At 62.2% G+C, this 26446-nt stretch overlaps 3 protein-coding genes and 1 long non-coding RNA gene across 7 annotated transcripts; 3 read left to right on the top strand and 1 right to left on the bottom strand.

The window, feature by feature from the left end:
* The first annotated feature begins 278 nt into the window (after positions 1-278).
* On the top strand, positions 279-3285 carry LOC112640537 (uncharacterized). Its single transcript, XR_003124086.3, has 3 exons — positions 279-702; positions 1746-1938; positions 2046-3285. It is a non-coding gene; the product is annotated as an uncharacterized LOC112640537 (long non-coding RNA).
* Positions 3286-3882: 597 nt separating this feature from the next.
* Positions 3883-12938, top strand: E4F1 (E4F transcription factor 1). Of its 2 annotated transcripts, none has more exons than XM_025416918.2 (14): positions 3883-4060; positions 6073-6224; positions 7174-7279; positions 9519-9712; positions 9846-9966; positions 10080-10232; positions 10325-10494; positions 10841-11050; positions 11169-11274; positions 11365-11582; positions 11780-11978; positions 12079-12221; positions 12300-12362; positions 12449-12938. In XM_025416918.2, the coding sequence occupies exons 1-14, from the start codon at positions 3898-3900 to the stop codon at positions 12803-12805; spliced, it is 2355 nt and encodes a 784-aa protein (XP_025272703.1). In that variant the 5' UTR covers positions 3883-3897; the 3' UTR covers positions 12806-12938. The 2 variants fall into 2 exon arrangements, with proteins under 2 accessions (XP_025272703.1, XP_025272702.1); XM_025416917.2 differs by having other exon boundaries at positions 11166-11274.
* Positions 12939-13078: 140 nt separating this feature from the next.
* DNASE1L2 (deoxyribonuclease 1 like 2) lies at positions 13079-16392 on the top strand. 2 transcript variants are annotated; one of them, XM_035717421.2, is made up of 8 exons: positions 13079-13715; positions 13912-14104; positions 14193-14281; positions 14385-14468; positions 14541-14641; positions 14762-14838; positions 15474-15725; positions 16075-16392. In XM_035717421.2, exons 2-8 carry the CDS (start codon positions 13961-13963, stop codon positions 16126-16128), a joined length of 801 nt encoding a protein of 266 aa, XP_035573314.1. In that variant the 5' UTR covers positions 13079-13715; positions 13912-13960; the 3' UTR covers positions 16129-16392. The 2 variants fall into 2 exon arrangements, with proteins under 2 accessions (XP_035573314.1, XP_035573313.1); XM_035717420.2 differs by having other exon boundaries at positions 14726-14838.
* Positions 16393-17443: 1051 nt separating this feature from the next.
* ECI1 (enoyl-CoA delta isomerase 1) lies at positions 17444-25808 on the bottom strand. Of its 2 annotated transcripts, XM_049111490.1 has the most exons (7): positions 25694-25808; positions 25487-25600; positions 22174-22301; positions 20072-20218; positions 19476-19597; positions 19215-19393; positions 17444-18168 (listed from the first exon to the last, which is right to left on the bottom strand). In XM_049111490.1, the coding sequence occupies exons 1-7, from the start codon at positions 25743-25745 to the stop codon at positions 18002-18004; spliced, it is 909 nt and encodes a 302-aa protein (XP_048967447.1). In that variant the 5' UTR covers positions 25746-25808; the 3' UTR covers positions 17444-18001. The 2 variants fall into 2 exon arrangements, with proteins under 2 accessions (XP_048967447.1, XP_048967448.1); XM_049111491.1 differs by lacking the exons at positions 25487-25600; positions 25694-25808 and adding an exon at positions 22987-23041.
* Between the last annotated feature and the right edge of the window lie 638 nt (positions 25809-26446).

The raw sequence follows: 26446 nt of genomic DNA, 5'->3' as shown, positions 1-26446 counted from the left end.
CCGCCGCCGCCCGCAGCCACCGGCCGCTCCTCCGGCCGCCCGCCGCCGCGCCCGCGCCTCCCCCGGCGCGCTCATTGGCCCCGCTCCTCGCGCGCGCCGCCCATTGGCCGCCGCCTGCGCCAATCCTCCCCCACCTCCGCGGGCTTCGGGAGCCCGGCGCCAGCCGCCCATTGGCTGCCGGGCCCGGGGCGCCCCGTGATTGGCTGGCGGGGAGCCAACCGGCGCTCGGCCTGGGGCGCTCACTGCGGAAACCCTGCGGAGGCGCCCCGGCCGGCGCAGGGCCGGAGGCGGCCGCTCATTGGCGGCTCCGCGGCGGCTCGCCCATTGGCGGCGCGCGGTCAGCTTAGGTGACGGAGGCCCCCAGCCGAGTGACCCCGGGCCGGGCCGTCTGCGGGACGTCACGTCCGCACCGCTGCCTGGGCGGCGCCGGGCCGTGCCCTCCGCCCCGGACACGCCGCGGACACGGGGCTGGCGCGTGCGCCCGAGGCGGCCGGGGCTCAGGGCCAGCCCGAGGGCCTCAGGGCTCCTGTGGTCGGGTAGTGACCAGGCTGTGGCACTCGGTGGTCACGTGACCGAGCAGCGACCGGGCGGCGGGAGCGCCTCAGCGGTGAACGAGTAATTGCCGGTGGCGGGGCTGCCTTCGCGGTCACGTGATCGGCTAATTATAGGCAGCGGGAGCGCCCTGGGTGGTCACGTGACCCGGTAATCACCGGCGGTGGGGGCGCCCTCGGGGTCATGTGACCGGGTGATTACAGGCGGGGAGATTAGGGTCCAGGCGGACACTGCCTAGGACTCAGCGCTCGCCGTCATCATGGTTATCAGGCATCAGGGTGAACTTTTATGCAGGCGTGACCCTCGGGAAAATGAATACACCTTGAATGTGCAGCTGGATGGAGTTTTTAGGCACCTACACCCCTGCCCTAAGCACGCCCCCGCTAAAGCCGGGGCGCTCCCCCACAGCGCCCTCCATGCAGCACCCTCATCCCTCCTCCGCCGTTTCTCTGACTCCATCACCATAGAGTGAGTCATAGCCTCCTTCCCTGCTCCAGATGGTCTACACCCGGGACCCTTCCGTGGGGCCTGCTCCGGCGGATCCACACGCCTGTGAGGTCCATCTTGTGTGTTTTTGGTCTTGTGGGCTGTTTGAAGAGTGTGCCTCTTGTCCGTTCTCCAGTGGATCAGTGGGTGGATAGTGTGTTGTTTCCAGTTCGGGGTCTTTGTCAATCTACCCGTATGAATGTCATGGGTCCTACACAGTCCTTTGTGGCCATAGGCACTCGTTCCCCTTGGTTGGAGTACACTCATGGAGTCGCCAGCTGGACAAGGGCGACTTGGGATTAAACTCAGTTGACTCCAGAACGGAGCTCTGTACACCTGTTTGCTTTGACTTCCCTTGTGAGTTGGAGGGACAGCGCCTGCTGAGTGGGAAAGGTGGAATGGTCAGTAGCAAGAGAGGAGGTGGTTATGGACAAGGTCCATCCTGCAAGCGGCTGGAAGGGACGGTGCACTGAAGGGGGGCGGAGGCTGGCGTTTCCGTGGTGCCCTGTATCTGGGTAGGAGGGGAGCACCTCGTGATCATGGTGTGTTGCTGACACACAGTAGATGCTCAGTGTACACCTGTGAATGGATGGCGCTGGGGTTCCCCCAAATGAAGAAGCCCTGCCTGAGGGCTGAATGGGGCTGGGATGTAGATGGATTTAAATTGTATTAGAAAGTGCAACTAGCAACTGAGTCTGTTTTCACAGATGGTTTTGCTTCTAATGAGCCAAGTAAAAATGAGAGTCATTGAAAAAGGATTCAAGTGGCAAAAAGAATTTGGAAGCAAACTACATATTCTTCAACATGGGACTGGTAACTCAATTAAAGTACATCCAACAAATGGAGATTGAGCAGTCCCCGTAAAGGACGACAGCGCGTCCAGGCCCTGGCCATGGCAAGGTAACACAGTCCTGAGTGTCAGTGGGCAGCTGGAGCCCACGTTGAGGGCTGGTAGGACAGCAGGAAGCCGACGGGTTTTGTTTTCCTCTGGCTGCTCTGCCTTTCAGGGACCTCAGACCTACCCACTCCTGTGCCCGCTCGCCTGCTGGGGCTCTAGCTGAGGCAGGACCTGGAAGTCACTGGATGAGGCTGCTCCCTGGGAGCCACTAGGTGGGAGCCACGGCCTGCCCCTGAGGTGGCTCCAGAGCACACAGCAGGGCAGGCTCTCTGTCCTCTGGGCCAGCCCCTCCTCATGTTCACCCACACTCAGGCTGTCGTCTGCCTTTGAGACCTTTCTCTATTCCATTCTCCTGGGGGCTTCCCCAGTATTCCTCAGCACCACCCTAAGTGAGGTGTTGTCCTGGTCCTTCCAGAGCCCTCTCCACGTGCCCCCGCCCGTTCTTCCTCCTGTTTGTTCCTGAGCCCATCCATCTGGGATCTCCCTGCTTCTGTGGCTGCAAAGTCCTTTTTCTGCATGGTAGTTAGAGGGGTCCTTTTGAAATGCTGTCACTCCTCTGCATAAACTCATGAAATGGTGAGCTAGCCTCCTGTGGAAAGCAGCCTCATCCTTACCTCAGCGCCCCCTGCAGGGATCTCACCTGTGCTTCACACATCCCAGCTCCTGCCAGGCCGAGGGTCCCCAGGGCCCCAGCGGGGCAGCCCCCGCATGGAGACAGTGTCTGTCTACTTGGTGTCCTTCCCAGGGCAGAGCTGGGCCCCTGTGTCTCTGCTTGGTCTTACCTGGAGATTAGCCTTCCTGCAGGAGACCAGTTCTGATTCATCTGAGTCTCTGGCATCCAGCCCTGGGCTGGGTCACAAAATAACTGAGCAAGGACAGCACATCCTGTGGGTTTCCAGCCCATGGTTCTGGACAGACTTTGAGTCTCCAGTCTGCCCTCGGGCAAGCATCCTATCAGTTCTGTGCCTCAGTTTCTTCATCTTTAAAATCGGGATAAGTGATCTCTTAAATGAAGAGTCCTGTAAAGTGCTTAGCTGCAAAAAGTTACCTAAATACTATCTCAGAATAAAATTTGTACATGTGTTCATGGCAGCATTATTCATAACAGTGGAAAAGGTGGAAATGACCCAAAAGTAATGGATGAATAAATTGTGGTCCATCCAGAGAAGGAAGTATTATTATTATTCAGCTATAAAAAGAATTGAAGCATGGATATATGCTACAACATAGATGAATTTGGAAAACATTATGCTGAGCAAAACAAGCCAGATGCGAAAGACCACATGTGTAATTCCGTTTATAGGAGAACGACCAGAAAAGACAAATCCATGCAGAGTGGTTGCCAGGGGCTGGGGGTAGGGGAGGAGGAAGGTGGGTGCTAGGGGACAGGCTTCCTTTTGGAATGGACAAGGTTATGTAACCAGATGGGGTGATGGTCCCACAACACGGAGAACGCGCTCGATGTCACTAGTGGTAAATACCCCTATGTGCATTTATTAGGACTTAAAAGATAATCGGAAGCGTAAGAGGGTTAGTGAAACCACCCCGAGAGCCAGCCCCAATTCGGGGTTTTCCCTGATACCCAGCAACCAGCAAGGGAGGTTCTGACCCTGAGGCGGTGGGCCGGGGCGGGGAGCGCTGCACTACTTGTCCGAGCCGGGGCTGTGTCGCGTGGATCGCCAGCTGTGGGAACCAGCCCTCCGCACCTCCCGCGCCGCACCAAGCCCCGCCCCCGCCCCCGCTCCCGGCCGCGCCATCGTAGCCACGCCCCCCGAGCAGCCCCGCCCTGTGCCTTCTCTCCCGGAGTCTAGGGCTCCAGGCTCCGCCCCGCCGCCTGTCCATCAAACCCGCCTGGCCCCGCCCCGTCGTCCTCTCGGCGTTCCCTCTCGCACTCCCCAGCGCGGCCCGTTGTTATGACGACACGGTCGTAAATCCGCCATCTTCCTGCGGCGCGTTGCGACATGGAGGGCGCGATGGCAGTGCGGGTGACGGCCGCGCATACGGCAGAAGCCCGGGCCGAAGCCGGGAGGGAGGCGGGCGAGGGCGGGGTCGCGGCGGCGGCGGCGGCGGCGGCCTTGGCCCCTGGCGGCTTCCTGGGCCTCCCGGCGCCCTTTAGCGAGGAAGGTAACAGGGCCTGACGCGGCCTGACGGGGTCGGGCGCGGCCGGGGCGGGGACGGCGCGGTCCTGGCTGGAGGCGGCCCCGCTGGCCTGAGCCGTGGACGTGCGGACCGCTCCAGACCCCGGTGCCTTGCGGACCCCCGGGGCGCCGTCACCCGGTGGGCCCCGCTGCCCGCGCACGGAGGCTCGCGGGGGGCCACGGCCCTGCCCTGGGCCCCCCCTCTCCCGGTGCAGCCGCCGGCCTCTAGAGCCCCGGCCGCGGTGGGGCCGGAGGGGGCGGGGGGCGGGGGGCGGGGCTGGGGCTCTAACCCCAAGCCTGGAGCCTCTTGTTGTTATTCCCGTTTTGTAGACGAGGGAAATGGAGGTTCACAGACGTGAAAGAGACCAGGTCACCCAGCTGACGGTACTGAAGACTGGACCGTGTGACCCCTGGGCCACGGTCCTTGACCTGTGGGCTGTGCTGCCCCCGCGGACTGTGGTGACAAGGCAGATGGCTCCCTGGTAACCCGCTGAGAGCAGAGCCGAGGCCGCCCAGGGCCGGCTTACGGCTCACGGCTGCACGGATAGCGTTCCAGACAGAAGTGGGGTCTCTAGCCTCTGAGTTAACCTCCTGAGGCCCCAGCCTGGGCCAGGCAGGCGGGGGCTGACGGGTGACGCTGGGCTGGTCATCCCTGTCTCCAAAGAACTCTTATTTTCACTACGTTTTTCTTCTTGCTCTTTATTCCAGCTGAGGGCAGTGCCACCCTGCAGAGGGACCTCTTTGGAGGTTGCTGTGCCCTGCTGGGGCCTTACCAGTGCTGTGTGGGCGGGGCATTCCCTCCACTCGCCACTCTGAGTCAGACTCCGGAGCGAGGTGGCATGGTGAAGAGGGTGGTGGGCACCTCAGTGCTTGGCTCGTGACAGCCATCCAGAGGGGACTGTGGCCTTCTGTGGGCCAGTCATGGCTGGTGCTTTAGGCTTCATTTGCTCATTTATTCAAAAGACGTCGGCTAGGCTCCTTCTGTGTGCCAGGCCTGGGTTTCACCTTGATGTGAAGACGGGCACACTTTTCTGGAAGCACAAGGGACATCCCTCCATCCCTTTGTGCGAATGGCAGGGCATCTGGAGCAGACCGTCAGGTTCAGGCTCTGACCTAACCTAACCCCAGCTGGTGGGCCTGGAAACTCAAGTCATTTTTCTGGAATGAGAATACTCATCTTGATTTCTCCAGGGTGCTGGCTGGATTTGGTGACATCCCCAGGGGGGTGCCTGGCACCTAATAGGGATGCGGTGGGTGGGAAGGCTCTCCTGTAGGACCTGGGGCAGGCATTGGCTGGTCCGCCCACATGGTGAGGGGCTCAGGTGTGATGTGCCTGGGGTGTGGAGCCCCTCTGGGAAGTTTCACTCTGAGTGTCTTCAGGAGAACAGGGAGCTCCTCCATATTCAGAATCCATGAAGCAGCAAGTCAGTGAGGAAGGAGGGTCATGGGTCAGGCTGTCCTGCGTCTTCCCTGTTTGCAGAGGGCTGGCCTCTCGGCATGAGCTCTGTGGGCACAAGCCCGCTAATCTGCACTACGTCCTGCGCACACGGGGTTGAACCATTTTATGGATGATCAGATGGACCCAGACGTGGTCACTGAGGTGCCCAAGGACACCTGTAAACCCCAACAGTCAATCCCCCATCTTGCACTGTCCTCAAGCTGGTATGAGTGAAGCTTTCCTCCCACCTCCCGGCTGCTCCTTGGGCCTCTGTCCCCTCGTCTCCAAAGTCGGGGCTTGGGGCACAATAGGCTCAGTGGGTCCTCTGTAGCCTCACTGTGTGGTTAGTGCCATCGCCTGCTGGATGCTGCTCTCTCGGGGGTAGGCGCCACTTCTGCAGATCTGCAGAGGATGGGGCTGGCACCCTGGGTCTCCAAGAGTGTCCTCAGTTCCTCTGGGAGGGCTGGGGACGGAGCCTCTGGTTCTGAGAGCACCTTTGGGTGGATTCGGCCTAGGGCTGGAGGCTTTCCCAAGCCCCACTGACCACAGGCTCGTTGCAGATGAGGACGATGTGCACAGATGTGGCCGCTGCCAGGCAGAGTTCACTGCCTTGGAAGACTTTGTTCAGCACAAGCTCCAGAAAGTGTGCCAGCGGGCCCCTCAGGAGGCCCTGCCTGCAACCCCTGCCGCTGGCGCACTGCTGGGCCAGGAGGTGAGCTGCCCACCCTGCCCATGCACATCCCCAGGCTCCCCTGACAGCTGGGAGGGGGCGTGTGGGTGCAGCTGGTTCCCTGTGGTGCAGGGCTGGGCAGAGGGCAGGCATCTGATCACGGATTGGGGGGGATCTGGGCCCTACCCCCAGAGCTTGGCAGTGCTCCAGGGGGCCCGGCCTCCTCAGCAGCCTCTGCCTGGATCCTGCGCAATCAAGGTCTTTCCTTTTTTGGGACTCAGGGCCTACCCTGTACACATAGTTCCTCAGGATTGCACAAACAAAGGGTGGCTCTGAGGGTCCTGCCACCTTGTCATAAGAATGGCCAACTTTGTTGTGTTGTGTGCATGCTCGGGCTATACACAGTCGCATTAAGGTCCACAGCGCCCTTGCAGCGGGCATTCTCGACATCCTCATGGTATGGAGGTGGGAAAGGAGGCTCTGAGCCTCAGCTCATCACAGGGGGTGGCCCAGAGGGTATGGGGCTCATAGCTGTCTCACTCTGACCCTGTGCTCTTTCCTGGCCCCTCCCAGTGGTGCCCTTCCTCAAGGAAGGCCCCTGATCCCACATACCTGGGGCTCTTTCCGTTGGTACCTTGTACCCTGGCCGGGGCCAGCGGATGTAGGTGCTGACCTTCATCGCTGCACAGCCAGCTGAGCCTCAGGCCAGAGTTGCTGGTCACTTGCTCCTGGAGCTATCCACAAGGGTGCTCGGCGCTCTGTGTTAGGCCCATGGTGGTCAGAGGCATTTGAATGATGGTCCAGACCAGTGAGGTCTGGCATGGAGGGACCAGGCTGCGAGTCAGGCTCAGTGCAGGGGCAGGAGAGGTGTTGGGGGGATGAGAGGCCTCACCGCAGCCTTCCCCCATGGACGTAAACCCAAGCCTGCCCTCTCTAAGCCAAGGGGGCTCAGGAGCCCCGCAAATGAGTCCTCTCTGTGCCCCCTTGGAAGGTGGTGCCAGCGGTTGCAGGCCCGGAGGAGCCCATCACGGTGGCCCACATTGTGGTGGAGGCGGCCGCTTTAACGGCAGACATCAGCCACGCACCCGACATCGTTGGTAAGCCAGCACAGTCCCACCGAGGTTGTCCGTGTGTGCGGCTCTCGGCACAGCTGTTGCTGACCTGGCTGCTGTTTTTGGCAGCACTGGTGGCCAGGGACCCTTGCTGCTTGTGTCCCTCTGCTCTCCTGAGAGCGGGGCCTGGCTGAGGAGGCTGAGGCCCTCAGGAGTCAGCACCAGGCGCCAGGCCCTGCCCTGCCCTCAGGGAGTCCTCACTTTGTGCAAAGTCACGAGCTGGCTATTTCTTTCTGCTGCTTCCCCAGATTATTTTTTCCCCTGTCCTTCTGGAATCTTCCCTATTTTACTCCCACCCCCAGTTCCCACTCCCTGCCCCACAGTCAGCCCTGATGGGTCAGGCTGGGTTATGCATGGGATACACTTGCTGCTCCAGCTCAGTCCTGACCTGTGTCTGACCTTGGCTGTCCTCTTCCAGGTGGGGGTGGCGACTCCTGCTCTGATTCTCACCTGGCTTTTATAAGCGTCCAGGGCCAAGTCAGCCTCCTTAATGGATCTTTTTAAGTTAAAGGGCTTTACTGATGTGCAGTAGGGGACAGGGTGCCGAGAGGTCTGATTGGGAAAGGGGAGCCTCCCAGGGGCAGCCATGGGCTGGGGCAGGTGGAAGGAGCCGGGGGCGGGATGTGTACGCCGCAGGAGGGAGGTTGGGTCGGGCCTGCTGCCAAGTTGGGAAGGGAATGGTTGTAACCCGAGGGTCTGTTGGGCAGGAGTCTTGGCAGGTGTGTGAGTGGGTGTCGTGACAGGATGTGGGTTTGGGCAACAGGTAGAGCTTGGCCTTAGGAGGGCCTTGGGACCAGCTGGGGCAGGAGGAGAGGTGGAGGAGAGCTCAGTGAGGCGGCAGGACACCTGTCTTGTCTCCGGGCTGCCCTTCCCCTTGCCTGACATTCCTGTGGGCAGGGATGTTCACCTGTTGCCACTCAGGGATAGGAACGTTGTCATGTGGCAGGTGGGGCTGTGCCTTGGCCTTAGCATGGCGAGTAGTGTCAGATGGAAACAGGTTCCTTGGGTTTGGGCAGCACCCCCGGGTTCCGGACCCCTAGACAGGCCCCTTCCCACCACTGCAGCTTCCAACTGGCCCACACCTGCTTCTGGGGCACCCCCTCCCTGTGCTCTGGGCTCCTGCCTCTCTTGCCCCTTGGCAGGTATCCTGGGTGCCCCACATGTCCCCTTGGTGTCAGCTACTCATTGGTCAGGGTAGGCTAGAGTCCTAAACTGCCGCTGGCTGGCATCCCAGGACTAGGGGCATCTCAGTCCTTGCTGGGCCGGGGGCCACCTTGGGTGGGGGCCACCTAGGGGCTGGATACCCGTGCTAGGCCCTCCTGCCTCTTCCCTGGAAACAGACTTGGTTTCATCTCTGGACTCAGGGCAGCCACGTTCCTTTTTCCTTGACTCCTCCATCAGCTGTCCGTTGTGCCACGTTCTAGCCCAAGCTCTCCCTTGCCAGATGTGCCGTCCTTTTGGGAGTCAGCTTCTGGGGTGGAGGAAAGATAGAGCATCAAGCACGTCAGCCAGGCCATGGGCGAGCAATGCCCTTAATTATTTCTGAGTCACGGTGCTTCCCTTCTGTTTGGGAGCAGGGCTTGTCAAAACACTGCCCGTCCGATTGAGATGCTGCTTAAGTAGTAGCTTTACAACCGTTCCCCACACGTCATTTTTAGGAGCAGAAATTGTGAAGTGTGTTTACAGCTTAGCTTTGCACGTTGTCAGATCTCTTCCTCATCCACGAGAGCCTCCTTCCCCGGCAGCCCCATGTGTCTCGGAGCCCTCCCACCCCCACCTGCCTGGAGCCACAGCGGGTGGCCCCCAGAGACCGCTGTTCTATCTGCTTACCTGCCTGTGGGAGCCGTGGCAGTGAGTGAGGTGGACGGCAGTGGGCTGCGCTGGCCCGGCCCCCGTCTCTGTGCTGGCACCCAGCTGTCCCCAGCTGTGTGAGGCGGCAGGCCCCTGCACACAGCTAGCCCGGTGCTCCTCGGCTTGGGAGGGGGCGCCGGTGTTCGTGGTTGGTCTCCCCACTGCATACATTCTGGGGTCTTGGAGCTCCTCCAGGGAGCCCTGCGGAGTCAGCGGGGTGCCCTGCCTGCACTCAGGGAGCTGGTGAGAGGCACTGGGGCCAGAGGGGGGTCAGGATAGCTCCACGGACCCCTAGCAGCCTTCTCAGTTAGGCATCCGAGGCGGTCGCCGGGCCCGCAGCGTCCGAGGCTCAGGCTGACCTGCCTCTCCTCAGGCGCCGGACACATTAAGGAGGTCATCGTGGCTGCTGAGGCAGAGCCAGGGGACGGCGACATGGCCGAGGCCCCAGACAGCCCCAGCCGTCAGGGGCCCGGGCTCACCGGGGAGGGCGAGCAGGCTCAGGTCAAGCTGCTGGTGAACGAGGACGGTCGCTATGTGTGCATGCTGTGCCACAAGACCTTCAAGACGGTGAGCCTGGGGGCGGCGTGCTGGCCAGGCCATGCAGCCCATGTGCTTGGGGCCGCGCTGGATGGTGGGGCCCGGTCTGCTTTCTGCTCCTGCCCAGGGCGGTGCTGAGCCCCACTTCTCCCCCCACCCCCAGGGCAGCATCCTCAAGGCCCACATGGTCACCCACAGCAGCCGCAAGGACCACGAGTGCAAGCTGTGTGGGGCCTCCTTCCGGACCAAGGGTTCGCTCATCCGGCACCACCGGCGGCACACAGGTGAGCCCGGCGGGGCTGGGGACCTCAGTGCGGTGCTGAGGCCTCTGCTAGGCCGTGAGGCCGTGGGCCCGGGCCGCTGGCCCTGCCCGGGGCTGACTATGTTCTTTCTGCAGATGAGCGCCCCTATAAGTGTGCCAAGTGTGGGAAGAGCTTCCGGGAGTCAGGGGCGCTGACCCGGCATCTCAAGTCTCTCACCCCATGCACAGAAAAAATCCGTTTCAGCATGAGCAAGGACGTGGTTGTTGGCAAAGAGGATGCGCCTGCAGGTAGGGGCCCCCTGCCTGGCCCTGGCTGCTGGCCTGGGTGCCACCTTGTTTGGGAGGGTTTCTTCAAGGATTCTCTTGGTTCTGCCTTAAAGGGTCTGGCACCTCCACCGTGGGGACTGTTACATCTTCATCGGTGACCAGCGAACCTATGGAGACCTCGCCGGTGATTCACCTGGTGACAGACGCCAAGGGCACTGTCATCCACGAGGTCCACGTGCAGATGCAGGAGCTTCCCTTGGGCATGAAAGCCCTGGCCCCAGAGGTGCGGGCAGGCCAAGGGGGTGGCCTCTGTGCCAGGCTCTGCCCTGGTCTCTGGCTCCAGTGGGAACAGGACCAACCTGGCCCACCTTCCTGGTGCTCAGCCTGGTTGCAGGGGAGACTGGACGCCAGTGGCATGCCAGAGGGTGGCGAGGGGTGAGGGACAGGGAGTTGAGGGTGAGGTGCAGCCAGGTGAGGGCAGGTAGAGCGGGCTGTGGGGCTCCCTGAAGAAGCATCCCTCTGGTAGGCACAGTGCCCCTGGGCCCCTTGGGTCTTCCCTGTGTAGTGCGTATGGGTGGGTACGGTGTGCCAGGCTGCCTGGCCAGCTCCCTCCCTCTGCCCGCCCACAGCCCCCGGGCCCCGAGGAGCTGCCCTGTTCCAGCGAGGGTGGCCGTGAGAACCTGCTGCACCAGGCCATGCAGAACTCCGGCATTGTCCTTGAGCGTGTCACTGGAGAGGAGAGGGCCCTGGAGCCGGCCCCTCCTGCTGCACCCAGTCCGCAGCCCCTGGGAGATGGTCCCCCAGAGCTGCCACTGCTGGAGGTGGAGCCGGTGGAGACAGTAGGTGCCTGCGCTGCCAGCGTGCTCCTTTAGGGGGTGGGGTGGGGGTGCCGTGGCTTGGTTCTCCCAGGGTCCAGCCTGTACTGGGTGCTGGAGGCATGCTGTGGCCCCCCAGCAGGTGGCCAGCGGGGCCTCAGCTGTGCCCAGGACCCACTCGTGCCCTCAGTGCAGTGAGACCTTCCCGACGGCGGCCACCCTGGAGGCCCACAAAAGGGGCCACACAGGTGGGTGGTGGGAGGGTGGGGCAGGTGGGCGGGCAGCAGACAAGGGGCCCTTGGGTGCTGGACCCGGCCTGACATGGTGTGCGGCCCCAGGGCCAAGGCCGTTCACATGCGCGCAGTGTGGCAAGGCCTTCCTGAAAGCCTACCTGCTCAAGAAGCACCAGGAGGTGCACGTGCACGAGCGCCGCTTTCGCTGTGGGGACTGCGGGAAGCTCTATAAAACCATCGCCCACGTCCGTGGCCACCGGCGCGTCCACTCTGACGAGCGGCCCTATCCGTGTCCTGAGTGTGGCAAGTGCTACAAGACCAAGGTGGGCCCTTCGGCCCTGGCCCCTGACAGCACCCCTGATCCACCGGGGCGGGGGGCCCTTCCCTGGGTCAGATCCACCCCGTGCTCCCTGCCTCGCAGCCCTCCCTCCCTCCCCTCCCCTCCCCTCCCCTCCTGCCTGGCCCCCTCGCTCTCTGCCCGAGGTGTGGCCAGGTTGGCGCTGATGGTGGGGCTCTACAGAATGCCCAGCAGGTGCACTTCCGGACTCACCTGGAGGAGAAGCCACATGTGTGCCCGTTCTGCAGCCGGGGCTTCCGGGAGAAGGGCTCCCTGGTGCGGCACGTGAGGCACCACACGGGCGAGAAGCCCTTCAAGTGTTACAGGTGCGGCCGTGGCTTTGCTGAGCACGGCACGCTCAACCGGCACCTGCGCACCAAAGGTCAGGGCTGGTGGGAGCCGGGGGGTGGAGGGGCCTGAAGGCGGCGGTGCTGACTGAGCCCCCACCGCCACCCCCACCCCCACCCCACCCCCATCCCCAGGGGGCTGCCTGCTGGAGGTGGAGGAGTTGCTGGTGTCTGAGGAGAGTTCCACAGCAGCTGCCACCGTGCTGGCCGAGGACCCTCACACTGTGCTGGTTGAGTTCTCGTCCGTCGTGGCCGACACCCAGGAGTACATCATCGAGGTAGGTACGGGGCCCCTGGGGCGGCGAGGCTGACCTCTGACCTCAGAGCGGCAGGGCTGACCTCTGACCTCCGTCCAGGCCACCGCAGACGACGCGGAGACCAGTGAAGCTGCAGAGATCATTGAGGGGACCCAGACAGAGGTGAAGGGCGGGGGGAGCGCCGGAGGCGGTGGGGGGAGGGGCGGGCCTCCCCCACAGCTGCCCGCTGAGCTGCGAGCCACCCACAGGTGGACAGCCACATCATGAAGGTGGTGCAGCAGATTGTGCACCAGGCCAGCGCGGGCCACCAGATCATCGTGCAGAACGTGACTATGGACCAGGAGGCAGGGCTGGGCCCTGAGGCTGCAGCGGCGGACACCATCACCATCGCGACACCTGAGAGCCTGACGGAGCAGGTGGCCATGACGCTGGCCTCGGCCATCAGCGAGGGCACCGTGCTCACAGCCCGCGCGGGCACTAATGGCAGCGAGCAGGCCACTGTGACCATGGTTTCCTCGGAGGACATTGAAATCCTGGAGCATGCCGGCGAGCTGGTCATCGCCTCACCAGAGGGCCAGCTTGAGGTGCAGACGGTCATCGTCTAGCGTGGCCGCCTGTAGGCTCTCAGGCAGGGCTGCCCAGGACCCGGAGAAGAGGGGACACGAGTTCAGGTGTTCAGAGGGGATGTGGGTGTGTAAATAGTTTTTTGTTGCTTTACAATAAAACATGAAAAAGCCACCACTTGTGATGCCACTGCCCTGGCAGGTTCCCCTGTGGCGGCCCCCCCAGACTCACTTGCCTGGCTACCCCGCCCAGGGCTCCTGCTGGGGCTGGCGCCGCTGCGCTGTGTGGGCGTCTCTGGCATGTGGACAGGCAGCTTGCCGCCGCTGCCCTGCCCAGCTGGAGCTGTGACCCCAGCTTCCCCAGGCCCACGGAGGTGGGGGGAAGGGGGCGCTGCCTCACAGCCTCCACTTGGCCCAGGACCCTCAGCCTTTTACTCTGCGGTGACACCGTGAGGGAGAAGCAGCAGCAGAGCCACCGGAAGGGGGCTGGTCTTTATGGAACACGGGGTGTCCCTGGGGAAGGGCAATTCTGGATGACCTAGTTTGGGGAGGTGGGGATAGGGGTAGGGACAAGGATAAGGCTCGGACCTCAGATGGCTGGCCTTTTTATCCAGTCCTGATGCAGTTTGGGCAGCCTGACAGGGTCATTGGAGTCGTGGTTCTGCCGGGCTTGAGGGCGCCAGCTCAGGCTCAGAGTGGATCCCCTGCCTCCGTGGCCCCAGGCTCTCCCTGGGACCTGGAACCGGGAGTCCCAGCATCCACCTTTGCCAGGGGGTGGGGCCAGAGCAGTACAGCCCCTCCCCGGACGAGGGCCTCAAATACCGCCCATGCCCTGGCGCCCGGGCTGCTGCCGGACCAAGCCCGAAGAGTCTGTCTCGTGCCACAGACACACCCCCAGCCTGGATCTCTGACCTGATCCTGGGCCTCAGATACCGGGACATCCACATCCCAGGTGAGTCTGGGGCCTGGAAGGGATGGGGTCCCTGTATTTGGGCCTCAGTTTCCCCACGGAGCACAAGGGCCATGGTAAGCCTAGTGCACCACCAGGGAGATGGAGACACTGGGAAGGATGCGCCTTGGATCTCCGAACCAAGGTCTTGGTCAGAGGGGTGGGGCGCAGAGGGGTAGCACGGTGTGTCTGGCTCCAGGTCTGCAATCAGGAGCGTGTCCGGCCCTCCGAGCCACGGGCTCTGCGCCATGGGTGGGCCCCCGGTCCTCCTCGCCGCGCTCTGGGCCCTGGGGGCCACCGGGGCCGCGGCGCTGCGCATCGGAGCCTTCAACATCCAGAGCTTTGGCGATAGCAAGGTGCTGGACCCGGCCTGCGGCGGCATCATTGCGCAAGTAGGCCTGGGCCGGGGGCGGGGCCACGGCTGGGCTTCGCTGGTGGATCCGCCCCGCGTGACCCTGCACCTGCCGGCCTCGCCCCCAGATCCTGGCTGGCTATGATATCACGCTGGTGCAGGAGGTGCGAGACCCGGACCTGAGCGCTGTGTCTGCGCTCTTGGAGCAGATCAACAGGTGCGGGGGCGGCGAGGGGGAGGGGCAGGGCCCAGCATTGGGGCGCTGGCGGGGACTCGGGCCGCCTGTCGCCTTGACCCAGGCCTGGCCGGTGTGCCCGCAGTGTGTCCAGACACGAGTACAGCTTCGTGAGCAGCGAGCCCCTGGGTCGGGACCAGTACAAGGAAATGTATCTGTTCGTCTACAGGTGAGGGCGGGGCCGGGGCCACGGGGGTGGGGGTGGGGCCGGTCCAGCGCGCCCACCGACTCTGTTCCTCAGGAAGGACGCCGTGTCGGTCCTGGACACGTACCAGTACCCGGATCCGGGGGACTTCTTCAGCCGGGAACCTTTCGTGGTCAAGTTCTCCGCGCCAGGCTCCGGTGAGCCCACTGCCCTCGCCCCCGCCCCGCCGCCCCGCCGCCCCGCCGCCCCGCTGCCCCGCCTCTGACCCGCGCCTCCCGCAGCCGCCAGGGAGTTGGTGCTCATTCCTCTGCACGCAGCGCCGCACCAGGCCGTGGCGGAGATCGATGCTCTCTACGACGTGTACCTGGACGTGATCGACAAGTGGGGCACGGACGTAAGCCACGCCCCGCCCCGTCCCCTGCGCCCGTGCTGGGGGTGGGGAGGGGAGCGCTTGCGGGGTGTAAATGCACTTGTGCTGGGGGGGTGCGCTCCTGCTGGGGAGGGTGTGCTTGTGCTGGGGATGTGTGTACTTGCTGGAGAGGGTGCACTTGTGGAGAGGGTGCACTCGTGCTGGGGGGTGTGGTCATGCTTGCGGGGGTGCCCGCGTGCTGGGGACGGTGTGCTCCTGCTGGGGGGCTGTGCTCCTGTGGGGGTGTGCGGTCGTGCTTGGGTGCGGTCGTGCTGGGGGTGGTGTGCTTGTGCTGGGGGGGTGCGGTCGTGCTGGAGAGGGTGCACTCGTGCGGCGGGGGTGTGTGTGTGTGGTCATGCTTGGGGGTGCGGTCGTACTTGGGGAGTGCGCTCGTGCTGGGGGGTGTGCTCATGCTGGAGGTGTGTGCTCGTGTTGGGGAGGGTGTGGTCTTGCTGGGGGATAGTGCACTCGTGTTGGGGAGGGTGCGCCTTTGCTGGGTGTTGGTGCGCTTGTGCTGGGGTGGTGGTGCCCGCGTGCAGGGGTGGGGGAGGGTGCGCGCGTGCAGGGTGCTCGTGCAGCCGTCAAGCGGCTGAGCCCCGGCTCTGTGGCCCCCCCTGCAGGACTTGCTGTTCCTGGGCGACTTCAATGCCGACTGTAACTACGTGCGGGCGCGCGACTGGCCATCCATCCGCCTCCGCAGCAGCGAGGTGTTCAAGTGGCTCATCCCCGATAGCGCCGACACCACCGTGGGCAACTCGGACTGCGCCTACGACCGCATCGTGGCGTGCGGGGCCCACCTGCGCAAGAGCCTCAAGCCGCAGTCGGCCGCTGTGCACGACTTCCAGGAGGAGTTCGGCCTGGACCAGGCTCAGGCGAGGAGGGTGGAGGGTGGGGGTGGGGGCTGAGGCACATTGAGGGGGGGTGAGTCGGGGCTCGCCCCTCCCACCCCCCCTCCACCCCCCGCCAGCGCTTGCGGAGAGGGGTTCTTTGAGGCTTGGTTCTGGCTGAAAGGATCTTCTGGGATGACAGGAGATGCCCTTTACCTCTTCCCCGGTGGGGTTCCCAGTCCACCTGCAGGCTGCACAGCAGTTTGGAGAGGCCCTGTGGGCTCCATCCCTGGGAGGCCTGGGGGTGCCCACAGTGCAAGCGGTGAGGGGGTGGAGCTGAGGGGCGACAGGCTGCCCAGCTGGGCCACTCAGGTGCCACCGTCTGTCCCTGCAGGCCCTCGCCATCAGTGACCACTTTCCCGTGGAGGTGACCCTGAAGTCCCGCTGAGAACCTCCGAGGCCTGGTCAGGGCCCCTGCCTGGGTATTCCAGCCAGGAGGAACAGCCCCACAGGGCTCCTTCTGGGTGGCCGCCCCCGGCAAGGCCGCAGGGCAGGGCTGGCTGGACAAGTGGCCAGGGAAACATCACAGGGACCACTCGGTTTGCCCATCTGCGAAATGGGCTACTGTATCTACCTCACAAGATGGTGAGGAGCACCCTGCAGAGCGCCGGGAACACGGCGGTGCTCAATAAACACGAGCCGCGGGACCACACACTGGTTGGCTTTAAGGCGTCCGTGCCCTCTCTTAGGACTCAGTCCCTCTGAGGTGTGAACTTTGGTCCTGCAGAGCAGTCGGGGAAGCCACAGGGCTGGCCTGCCTGCCCATTTCACAGCCTGCTGGGAACTGCCTACCTCCAGACCAGCCTGGATCTGGAACGCTGCTCCCACGCTTGCTAGTGGAAGTTTGTTGCGTTCTTTGTGCAAACTGAATGCTTCCAAGAACTTGTGCTGAGTGCAGTGGGGGATAAATACGCAGGTAGTGGTGACGCGTAAGGCCAGCCCCCAGTCCCTGAGGTCCCTCTTGCACCCTGATTCCTGCATCCTGCAGGCAGGCACTTGTGTGTATCAAGTGTCCTTCCTGCCGAGCAGTGTAGGGGGCAGGCCCCTTCTATGGTGCCACCCTCAGTAGGTCCCTTCTCAGGAGGGCTGGGCAAGGGCTGCTCAGAGACAGCATGGGGTTCAGGGTGTAGCTGACAGGGGCCCAGGGGGGTTCCTGGTTTCGGAACCATCTCCATTTGGTGGGTCTGGGAATTGGTCTGGACCGTATGGAGGAAAAACCTTTGTTTCAAGCGTCTGGATGAGTTTTCTGGTATGACTTTCAGTAAGTAAGTCTGTGGCTTGTGCAGCAAAGACGGCCTCTCCAGTACTGCCTTCCCCCCCCCCCCCCCGTCTCTGAAGTGCCTCAAGGGGCAGATGTAGCAGCCAAAGGGCTTTGCTCTGGCTCTGGTGGGGGGGGGGGAGGTCCTGTGTGGGCCACAGGCCCACGACCTGGGGGTGCGCCCCCAGTAGTCAGGAGCTGGGTAGCTAGGGATGTGATAATGCAATGGCTTTATTCCCACTTCTGCTTTGGCAAAGGGGGCACTCAGTGGTGACTGTCACCAGGCTCCAGAACGGCCTGGCCTGCTGGTTCAGGATTCCCAAATTGAGGCCCTGCCCACTTGCCAGGCAGAACAGGTGCTGGGGGTGGGGGGCAGGGGGCCCAGGGACACTGGCTCCAGGGAACAGGGCCTTCTAAGGAGATCAGTGGAATGAAGAGCTGAAAGTACTTTTATGTATGCATGTATTTATTTATTGATTTTAAAGATTCTATTTATTCATGAGAGATACGGAGAGGCAAAGACACAGGCAGAGGGAGAAGCAGGCTCCTCAAGGGGGAGTGGGACTCGATCCCAGGACCCCAGGGTCACGCCCTGAGCCAAAGGCAGACACTCAACCCCTGAGCCACCCAGGCGTCGCTGAAAGTCTTTTTATTTTTTTTTATTTTTTATTTTTATTTTTTTAAGATTTTATTTATTTATTCATGATAGTCACAGAGAGAGAGAGAGGCAGAGACACAGGCAGAGGGAGAAGCAGGCTCCATGCACCGGGAGCCCGATGTGGGATTCGATCCCGGGTCTCCAGGATCGCGCCCTGGGCCAAAGGCAGGCGCCAAACCGCTGCGCCACCCAGGGATCCCTGAAAGTCTTTTTAAATTGGAAAATACCTTGTTTAAAATCTCATAATCAAAAAAAAAATAAAATAAAATAAAATAAAATAAAATCTCATAATCAGGGCCGCAGACAGGCATGTACGGCCACAAGGCCATGTGCACAGCCCAGCACTTAGACTTTTTTCTTTTGGAGCTTTTCTATGTACACATGCAGGGACTTCTGGATGGAGTCCCTGGAGATGAAGCTGACAAAGTTCTGGATGTCCGCGTCGCGCTGCTTGAGCAGGCGGTCGGCTGTGGCCTTGCGCATCAGGTTCTTGGTCAGCTGCCGGGCGTGGCCTACAGAAAAGTGTCCGTGAATGAAAGCCCACCGAGATGGTGGCATCACTCCCCACCTTCCCGAGGGAGTTCCAGCAGGAATGTGGTAGGAAACTTAGACTCTATAAGTAAACAAGTTGAAAATCACCCGTTCCCCACTGTCTACCAATTTCTTTTAGAAACACAATGATACTGAAAATTGCCTTTTACTCCCCTGTTATTTTCTTTTTTTTTTTTTTTTTTTCCCCTGTTATTTTCATTCAACTTTATCACGGAGGATATTTTCCAGGTCACTATGTGCCCCTTCACAGCACACTCAGGTCTGCAAGCCCTGCCCCCCACGGCCTGTGAACTAAGAATGGGTTTCACACTGTTATATAATTGAAAAAAAGGACATTGTGTGACACGTGACAATTATATGAAATTTAAGTTTCAGTGGCCCTGTTTTATTGAACAGACACACTCGCTGGTTCCCATTGCCACTGGCTGCCTTGGTGCTCTAGCACCACAGTGTGGCTGAGGCTGAAGTGACCCACAAAGCCGAAAATCTACCTGCCCTTAGCGATGGTCGATGGTCGGCTGGTCCCTGGTCTCTATTACGGTTGATAGAACCAGCCCCAGGTCTGTAGACAGGCACGCGGCCTGTTTCTAATCATCAGTGGCTTGAAAAATGGAGCCTCCCAGACCCAGAGATACACGCAAGTCCTAACCTAGGGTGTCTGTGGATGAAGTTAGGAGGGGGTCATGTTAGATTTAGGGTGGGCCCTAAACCCACAAGGAGTGTCCTAACAAGAGGAAGAGGGGAGGCGGGGAGAAGCCTCTCCTAGAGCCTCTGGGGAGAGCACGGCCCTGCCATACCAGCACCCCTGACCCTGTGGTACTCCGCTACGGCGGCCCCAGCACTAAGGCAGCCTGCTGTTGGAAATGGCACGGTTGTGACTTGCACACAGCACGCTGGCGTGAATACCCTCTGGTCTCATGGGGAGCGTCAGGCTGTGGTGGGCGGTGGCTCTGCTGGCCCTGCAGTACCCACAGCTGCCGCGGGCCCCCAGCCCCGGGCTTCTCACCTGGAACGGCTAGCCACTGGGCCATCACCGACCGGGCCGTGCTCTGCACTTGGTCTTCGGGCACCACCTGGTCCACGATGCCCACCTGGAGGGCCTCGGCGGGCGGGAAGAGCAGCCCCAGCTGCAGGGCGCGCTCCGCAGCGCGGTGCCCGATGGTGTTGACCAGGGTGTCTGCGAACCTGGAACACACGCAGGGGCTGGGCTCCCAGGGGCTGGGCAGGCCCAGGGTGCAGTGGGCGCGGGTGCAGCCCCCAGCCTTACCAGAAGGGGGCGACGATGCCCAGCTGAGTCTCGTTCAGCCCGATGGTGTATTTGGGGTTGTCAGCCAGGATCCGGTAGTCACAGCTGAGGGCCAACAGGCAGCCCCCCGCGGGGCTGGCTCCCTGCAGGGGAGAGGGCTGCCTGGGGGCCCCTAAGGGTCTTCCAGAGCCAGGTCCCCGGGAAGGGCCCGCGGGGGGGGGGGTGAGCTCCCAGGTGCGCCCGTGGCCCTCCTCCGAGGTGCCCTGCCCGCCCCGTCTGCCGGCACGGGGTTGCCCATGGGCATGGCCCTCGCAGGCCCGGCCTCTCTGCCCAGAACCCGCCCGTCCCAGCAAGCCACCTTTCCACGGCTTTTGCCTGGATGCTAAAAGCCAAACAAGTATTTAGCTGAAACGCCGTGATGCGTCACGTGTGACGGGACCCATCTCCGTCCTCAGCCCCTCCTGAGCCCCCCACGGGCCCCCTGCTGGGCCGGCCCCTCCCCACGTCACCAGGTCACACTGGTCTGTCCCGGTGAGCTCCCTGCTGCACACCTGAGCCCCTGGCGCCGGCCCTGGCGAGTCAGCGGGGCGGCTCAGGATCGGGGACGGAACACTCACGTTGACAGCGCATATGAGCACCAGGTGGGACAGGTACAAGCGGAGCCACAGCTCCTGCACGGCCTTCCAGTACTCGGCATAGTGCGCGGGGTCCCTCCCACACATCTCCATCAGGTCCAGGCCGGCTGAGAAGATCCCGGGGGAGTCCTGGGGGAGCCAAGGAGCCAGGGGCCCCGTCACAGTGCATCCCCGGGGCCCAGGGAGCCCACGGGCACTGCAGAGGCGGTGGCATCGGAGCAGGGACCCCTGGCCTCTGTTCCTTCTCTGCAGCAGCAAAAAGGGAAAGGCGGGGTCACCCCCCCCCCCCCCGCCCCGTAGACACAGGGCTCTGTGCGGGCCTCCGGGTGCTGTCCTGGCAGAGGGGCTCGGAGGCCTGGCGGGGGACAGGCTGCCACACGGAGTGGCAGGGGTGTGGCTTGTGACCCTCAGCAACACGTCCGCGGTGGGCCAGACCGTGTCTGGGAAGAAGACGCCGCCCCACCCCTCCCGCCGTGCAGGACTCAGTCCACGCAGGTGTGGAGGCCCGTGCGCAGGAGAGCAGGGGCGTCCTGGAAGGAGGCAGCAGGGGCGCTGGGACCCCCAGCGGCTGGAAGAGCAAGGGGGCCCCAGGAGAGAATGCACCGCTGCTGCCGGGAGCCCTGCTTCGTGGCCCTCTGCCACGTGTCTCCGTGACACCCGCATCATTGGCTGACCCAGCAGGCGGGCCTCGTGCCCGTATACAATAGGCTCACAGCCAGGAACACAGGGTGACACGTCTATGGGGGGGGACAGTCCTGCGGAGGATGTGGGCCGCCCAGGGACAGAGGCCGCCACCCCCTGCCCCGGGGGCCGCGCAGCTCCGAAGCCGGGGAGGCAGCGGGCTACCCTCACTGCGTGGAGGGACAGAGGCTCCTGTCGTCAGGGCTCACTCGTTTTCAGAGCACAACAAAGAAAGCGTCACGCTACCAAGCAACATCCTCAATCAGGTGTTTTCAGGAACTATCTGGAACAGAAAGTTCCCAGGCAGCGGCGACCCGGCAGTTCAGCCACGACTGCCACCCTGGTCCACACCGCGAGCAGCATGAAAACCCACTCCCGCACAGGGCTCGCTCCGCCCTGCAGACCCCAGCTTCCCAGGACTCATTGGGTGCGTGCGTGGGACCCGCCCAAGAGAGTTCAGAGCTGGGACCACACCAGGCCACACCGGGGGCAAGCAAGGCTTCAGGAAAGGCGGGCGCTCGCCCAGCGGACCCTCGCAGCCTGGGCGGGGGAGCTAAGACCACCCGCCTTTAATAATGGCAGAACCAAGCCGTTCCCGCTGGCCTATGATGCGGAGGCACTTAGATGGGGGACATTCCTGCTGAGGCTCCTTCTACCCTGAAAGGTGACCCCAGTGCTCTTCCTGGCCCAACAGAAGGCCCGTTAGGTCACGTCCACACCGCATCTCCCTGGCCCGGTCTTAGCTATTTCCTCTCTTGGCAACCCCAGTGCCTGGCAAAGTCCGCTGGAGGCAGGCAGGAGCACGGGAGGCCCCCGTCCCGTGGGTCTGGGTGTTGAAACCAGCCCAGGCTCCGAGGACCAGCCCCCCAGGCTCATACCCAGTCCCACCCTCCAGGGCCGCAACAACAATACAGAAGCCATTAACCAGCATTTGCTCCCGGAGGCGGAGGCGGAGGCGGAGGCGGGAACGAGAGCACGGCCTCAGCAGGAGCACCGTCGCCGGCCCCCAGGGAAGGCACCCAGTGGCCCTCTGTGGGGAGGGTACCCCCGGAATCCAGTGCCAGTTGGATATCCTGTGGACTTCCCTCCATCCATCAGGGCGGCTCGAGGATACCCCCACAAGCGCCAGCTGCCCTCACCTGCGTCCTGGCCTGGACTGCGGAGCGCGGAGGCTCCCTGGAATCAGGCCTGGGAAGCAGCCGGGGACAGAGCATGCTGGCACCACAGGGGTCCCCCTTGGACCACGCCCAGGACCAGGGCCCCGGGGAGCCTCTTGTGGTGGCACCTACATCTGGGCCTGTCTGGTTCTTCTCCACCACGGAAGTGCCGACCGTGCCTGGGGTGGACTTGGACATCACAGCGGCTTTCCTGTGACCCTGACCCGGGGAGCTAAGAGTACCCACCGACGTGATGATGACGCCCTGGAAGCTTTTGTCATTCTCCAGCTTCTCCAGGCTGATGACCAGCTCGGTCAGAAGCTCTAGGCTGAGGCTGTTCACCGGGGGTTTCCTGAGCTTCATCACAGCCATTCCTAGTGTGAAAATGAAGAGGTGAGCACTCGCACCCCGTCGGGTGCTGGGAGAGCGTCCCCAGTCAGCCTCGCCACTGCCGGATACATGGCTCTTGTTTTCTTTTTCTTTTTTTTTTTTTTAAAGATTTTATTTATTTATTCATGATAGTCACAGAGAGAGAGAGAGAGGCAGAGACACAGGCAGAAGAAGAAGCAGGCTCCATGCAGGGAGCCCGACGTGGGATTCGATCCCGAGTCTCCAGAATCGCGCCCTGGGCCAAAGGCAGGCGCCAAACCACTGCGCCACCCAGGGATCCCTCTGGTTTTCTTTTCTTTAAAGATTTTTATTTATTCATGAGAGACACACAGAGAAAGGCAGAGACACAGGCAGGGGGAGAAGCAGGCTTCAAGCACGGAGGCCCGACGCCCCCAGGTGTCCCTGAACTTTTAAATAGCTAATTGACATTAGGTGAATCTCACTTGCATTGAAAATAAGAACCAGGCACACCCTGCCTTCAGCTCAGGTCATGACCCCGGGTCCCGGCGGGGAGCCTGCTTCTCCCTGCACCATGGTCTAGTTGCAGAGCAGGTCTGTTCTAGAGGAGCCTGTGCCCACCAGCAGTTACCACCCATCCCCGGCCTCTGGCAACCAGGGGTCTCCTTTCTGTGTCTATTGTGGACACTTCACAGGAATCAAGCATCCCACCTGCGACCTTTCGAGTCTGGCTTCTTTCACAGAGCGTCATGTTCTCAGGGCTGCCCCGCGCTGCAGGCTGGGACATCGTTCTGTCCCTCTTAGGGTCAAAGGATGTGTGCATGTGTGCGGACCATGTCCTGTGCGTCTGTTCACTTGCTGATGGACACTTGCCTCGGTTCCACCTCTTGGCTCTTGTGAATTACAGTCGTGCCTACATTTTTGTTGATCCTTTCTCCCAAATGCAAGTCCTCTGTCCCCAGGGGAGCAGGAAATGTCCCCAGTTTCTCGAGGAGCGAGTGAGCGATGTGCAAGGACCTCCATAGGTGCACTCTGGCTCACACCTGGGTGAGGACAGAGGCTCCAAACCTCGGCGCTCTGATGTCCAGAAACTCCACCATCTACTTGTTCATCCTGCCAGCGGCGGGGAAGCAGTGGGGCAGGCCAGCCGGTAGGCGGTGCAGCGCTGGCGGGTGGCAGGGGCCGCTTCGTCTCACTGCCCGAGGACAGACCCTGATCGCTTCAGAAATGCCACCGCTCACGGAGGTTACAGTTCTCTGGTCAGGACCTTAGAAATCTCCGATGGTGAACACAATTCTCTAGGAGTGACAACAGTCCTGAAGGCTTTTGAGAATTCTGATTTATGAGAAAGTACTTCTTCACTGGCTCCAGGGACGTTTCCGTACGTGTAAGAAGCAATCAGTATTTCCAGGAGTAAGCTTCTGAACTTGGTTCAGAGTGAAGTTTCTGAGGCCAACTGGATTTTTTTTTCCTGTTTTTGAGAGTGTCCATGAGTGCCGGCAGGGGTGTGGGGAGATGAGGAGGGCCGGGGAGGGGCAGAGGGAGACAATCCAGCCCAGTGGAGCCTAGTGCAGGGCCTGACTCAGGGCTGGATCACAGGACCCTGACATCACCACCTGAGCTGAAATTGAGACTTGGGCGCTTACCAACTGAGCCATGGGTGCCCTGAAGCTGACTGGATAGCTACAGAAATCCAGAGGAATCAAGGGCACTGGGGGAAAGGTAAAGACCAAAGTTGAAAATGAGTTAAGGGGCAGCCTGGGCGGCTCTGTGGTTTGGTGCCTGCCTTCAGCCCCAGGCGTGATCCTGGAGACTTGGGATCGAGTCCCACATGGGGCTCCCTTCGTGGAGCCTGCTTCTCCCTCTGCCTGTGTCTCTGCCTCTCTCTCTCTCTCTCATGAATAAATAAATAAAATCTTTAAAAAAAAGAAAACGAGTTAAGAAAGAGGATCTGGGGGCACCTGAGTGGCTCCCTTGGTGAAGCGTCTGCTTCCGGCTCAGGTCATGATCCCGGGGGTCCTGGCTTGGAGCCCCGTGTTGGGCTCCCTGCACAGCCAGGAGTCTGCTGCTCCCTCTCCTCTGCCCCCTCCACCCACCTCCCTGCTTGTGCTCCCTCCATCTCTCTCTCTCTTAAATAAATAAAATCTTTAAAATATAAAGAGGACTTTGGGTGAGCCTGGATGTCACAGGGCAGGCAGACTCGGGTGTCTGGGTGGGGAGGAGGGCTGGGGCTGCAGCCTGTGTTCCACCAAGCACTGCAGGAGGCCCTGGCCAGGAGGCCGAGGGTCAGCTGGGTCAGCGCGCCCTAAGGCCTGGTCATGGGCTGACCGCAAGTCTTGCCCCAGCTTGGGGGCTCTCTTAAGTAGAGGAAACAGGTTTTTCTTTCAACAGTGCTTTTTCTACCTTTTCTGTCACCTTTGCAGTTTTCGTTTTTTTGTTGTTTGTTTGTTTTAAAGATCATTTATTTATTTGTTTGAGAGAGGGAGAGTGCACAAGCAGGGGGAGGAGGAGGGACAAGCAGAGGGAGCAGGGAGCCAGGTGGGTGGGAGCTCCAGCCCCAGGGTACGCAGATCCTAATCCCAGTCCGGATCACGATCCCAGCCCCAAGGCACACACTCAACTGACTCAGCCACCCGGGTTCTCTCCCCTTTGCAGAGTTTTAAGAGAATGTTTGATGGGAGTTGGGGGTGGGTTAGGAGTGATTCCACCTGGACTCCCGGCTTTATTAGGTATCTGCTAGGTTCTGTGCCACTTTGAAGTATTAAAACAAAGTAAAACATTCCAAAATAGTTGCAATTATTTTCTATTTCCAAATTTAATCGTTTGGATAAAAGAGCAATACCCCCTCAGACGTTACAAATTGAAACATTTTAATCTTCGTAATAAGCTGGGAGGGCCGCCGCTTCAGGGCTCGCTCCTGGTTTCAGCTGCGTCGCGATCGGGGGCTTGGGTGGCGCCCGGTCAGCTCCGTGCTCCGCGGGGCCTGTCTGGGCTTCCCCTCTCTGCTCCCCAGCCCCGAGCGCGCCCTCTAACAGGCGCAGGTAAATCTTAAAAACGTAAAATAACCCGGGAAAACCCGCCGTTGAACCGCCTAGGCTGGAGACCCCCAGCTTCGAGTGCGGCAGAAATGGTCCGGACGGGGTGGTTCGGGCTTGGTTTCTGCGGAGCCCGGGACGGGAGTGCGGGCGCGGGGGGCGCGGGGGGCGCTTACCTGCCGCCGGATCCGGCTCCACCAGCACCCGCGGGCTCCCGAAGCAGCGCGCGCCGGGCCCGCCGCCTCCCGCCGCCGGCGTCCGCCCCGGGGCCGCGCTGAGCACCCGGGACCCTGCGAACCACAGCGCGAGGCCGGTGAGCCCCGGGGCCCGGCCCCCGCCCCCGCCCCCGGCCCCCGCCCCCGGCCCCCGCCCCGGGCACGCACAGGGTCGCAGCAGGGCACGGGCCTGCACGCGCGCTCCCGCCGCCAGCGCCATCTTGACCTGGCCCGTGGGGGTCGCGGCCCGCTCTGCCCGCCCGGGCCCTGCCCCGCCAACCCGCTCCTCCCAGGGCCCGGCGCCCGCAGCCCCGCCCCACTCGGCAGCGGCGCCGCCTTGAAGGTCCGGAGGCCCGGGCGGGGAGGGTGGGGTGAGTGAGGGTGGGAGTGGGTGGCTGGCGGCCGCCCCGTGGGCCAGCAAGGCTCACATCAGGTGGCGCGGCGGGGCCTCTGCGGGAGTCCGCGGCCACCGGAGGGCCCGGGGCGGCTTGCCACGCCCTGCCGCCCGCAGCCTCGGGGCCCGGGGGGTAGCCCGGCAGCACGGCAGCGCCAGCTCCTCCGGGGAGCACGAGGAAGGCGGGGTTTATGTGCTGCACCCTGCAAAGTGAGGGACAGGGTACCCAGGAAGCCCAGGCGCCCCGCCCGCCGCTAGGGAGGAGCAGGAAGCCTCCGAGCCGCCGGGTGGGCCGGTCCTCGCTCTGGGAGCCTCAACGCCTGAAGCAGTAAGGACAAAGTTTAGGGCCTGCGACACTTTAGCGCCTTATGGGTTCCCATGGCTCCCCTGCGGCAGGAAGCAGGTCTGAGGCAGCAAAGGAGCCTTTTCAGGGCTCCCTAGCAGCAGCGGCAAACCCCGGCCACGGAGTGGCTAGGCCAACCTGAGGCTGCTGGGAGCACCCCGAGTCCGCAGTGCCCCAGCACTCC

Source organism: Canis lupus, chromosome 6, assembly GCF_003254725.2.
Source record: "Canis lupus dingo isolate Sandy chromosome 6, ASM325472v2, whole genome shotgun sequence".
Taxonomy (NCBI): domain Eukaryota; kingdom Metazoa; phylum Chordata; class Mammalia; order Carnivora; family Canidae; genus Canis; species Canis lupus.
The sequence above is the reverse complement of the archived record's forward strand: the minus strand, read 5'-3'. Positions and strand labels throughout refer to the sequence as shown.

Coding starts and splice junctions, on each gene's coding strand:
- ECI1 (XM_049111490.1), bottom strand. CDS start 25,745: ATGGCGCTGGCGGCGGGAGCGCGCGTGCAGGCCCGTGCCCTGCTGCGA. Junction 20,219..22,173: donor AGGGCGTCATCATCACGTCG/GTGGGTACTCTT, acceptor TGGCTCCCCCAG/GACTCCCCCGGGATCTTCTC. Junction 19,394..19,475: donor GGCATCGTCGCCCCCTTCTG/GTAAGGCTGGGG, acceptor CGTGTGTTCCAG/GTTCGCAGACACCCTGGTCA.
- E4F1 (XM_025416917.2), top strand. CDS start 3,898: ATGGAGGGCGCGATGGCAGTGCGGGTGACGGCCGCGCATACGGCAGAA. Junction 6,225..7,173: donor GCGCACTGCTGGGCCAGGAG/GTGAGCTGCCCA, acceptor CCCCCTTGGAAG/GTGGTGCCAGCGGTTGCAGG. Junction 10,495..10,840: donor TGAAAGCCCTGGCCCCAGAG/GTGCGGGCAGGC, acceptor GCCCGCCCACAG/CCCCCGGGCCCCGAGGAGCT.
- DNASE1L2 (XM_035717420.2), top strand. CDS start 13,961: ATGGGTGGGCCCCCGGTCCTCCTCGCCGCGCTCTGGGCCCTGGGGGCC. Junction 14,642..14,725: donor GTTCTCCGCGCCAGGCTCCG/GTGAGCCCACTG, acceptor CGCCTCCCGCAG/CCGCCAGGGAGTTGGTGCTC. Junction 15,726..16,074: donor TCGGCCTGGACCAGGCTCAG/GCGAGGAGGGTG, acceptor CTGTCCCTGCAG/GCCCTCGCCATCAGTGACCA.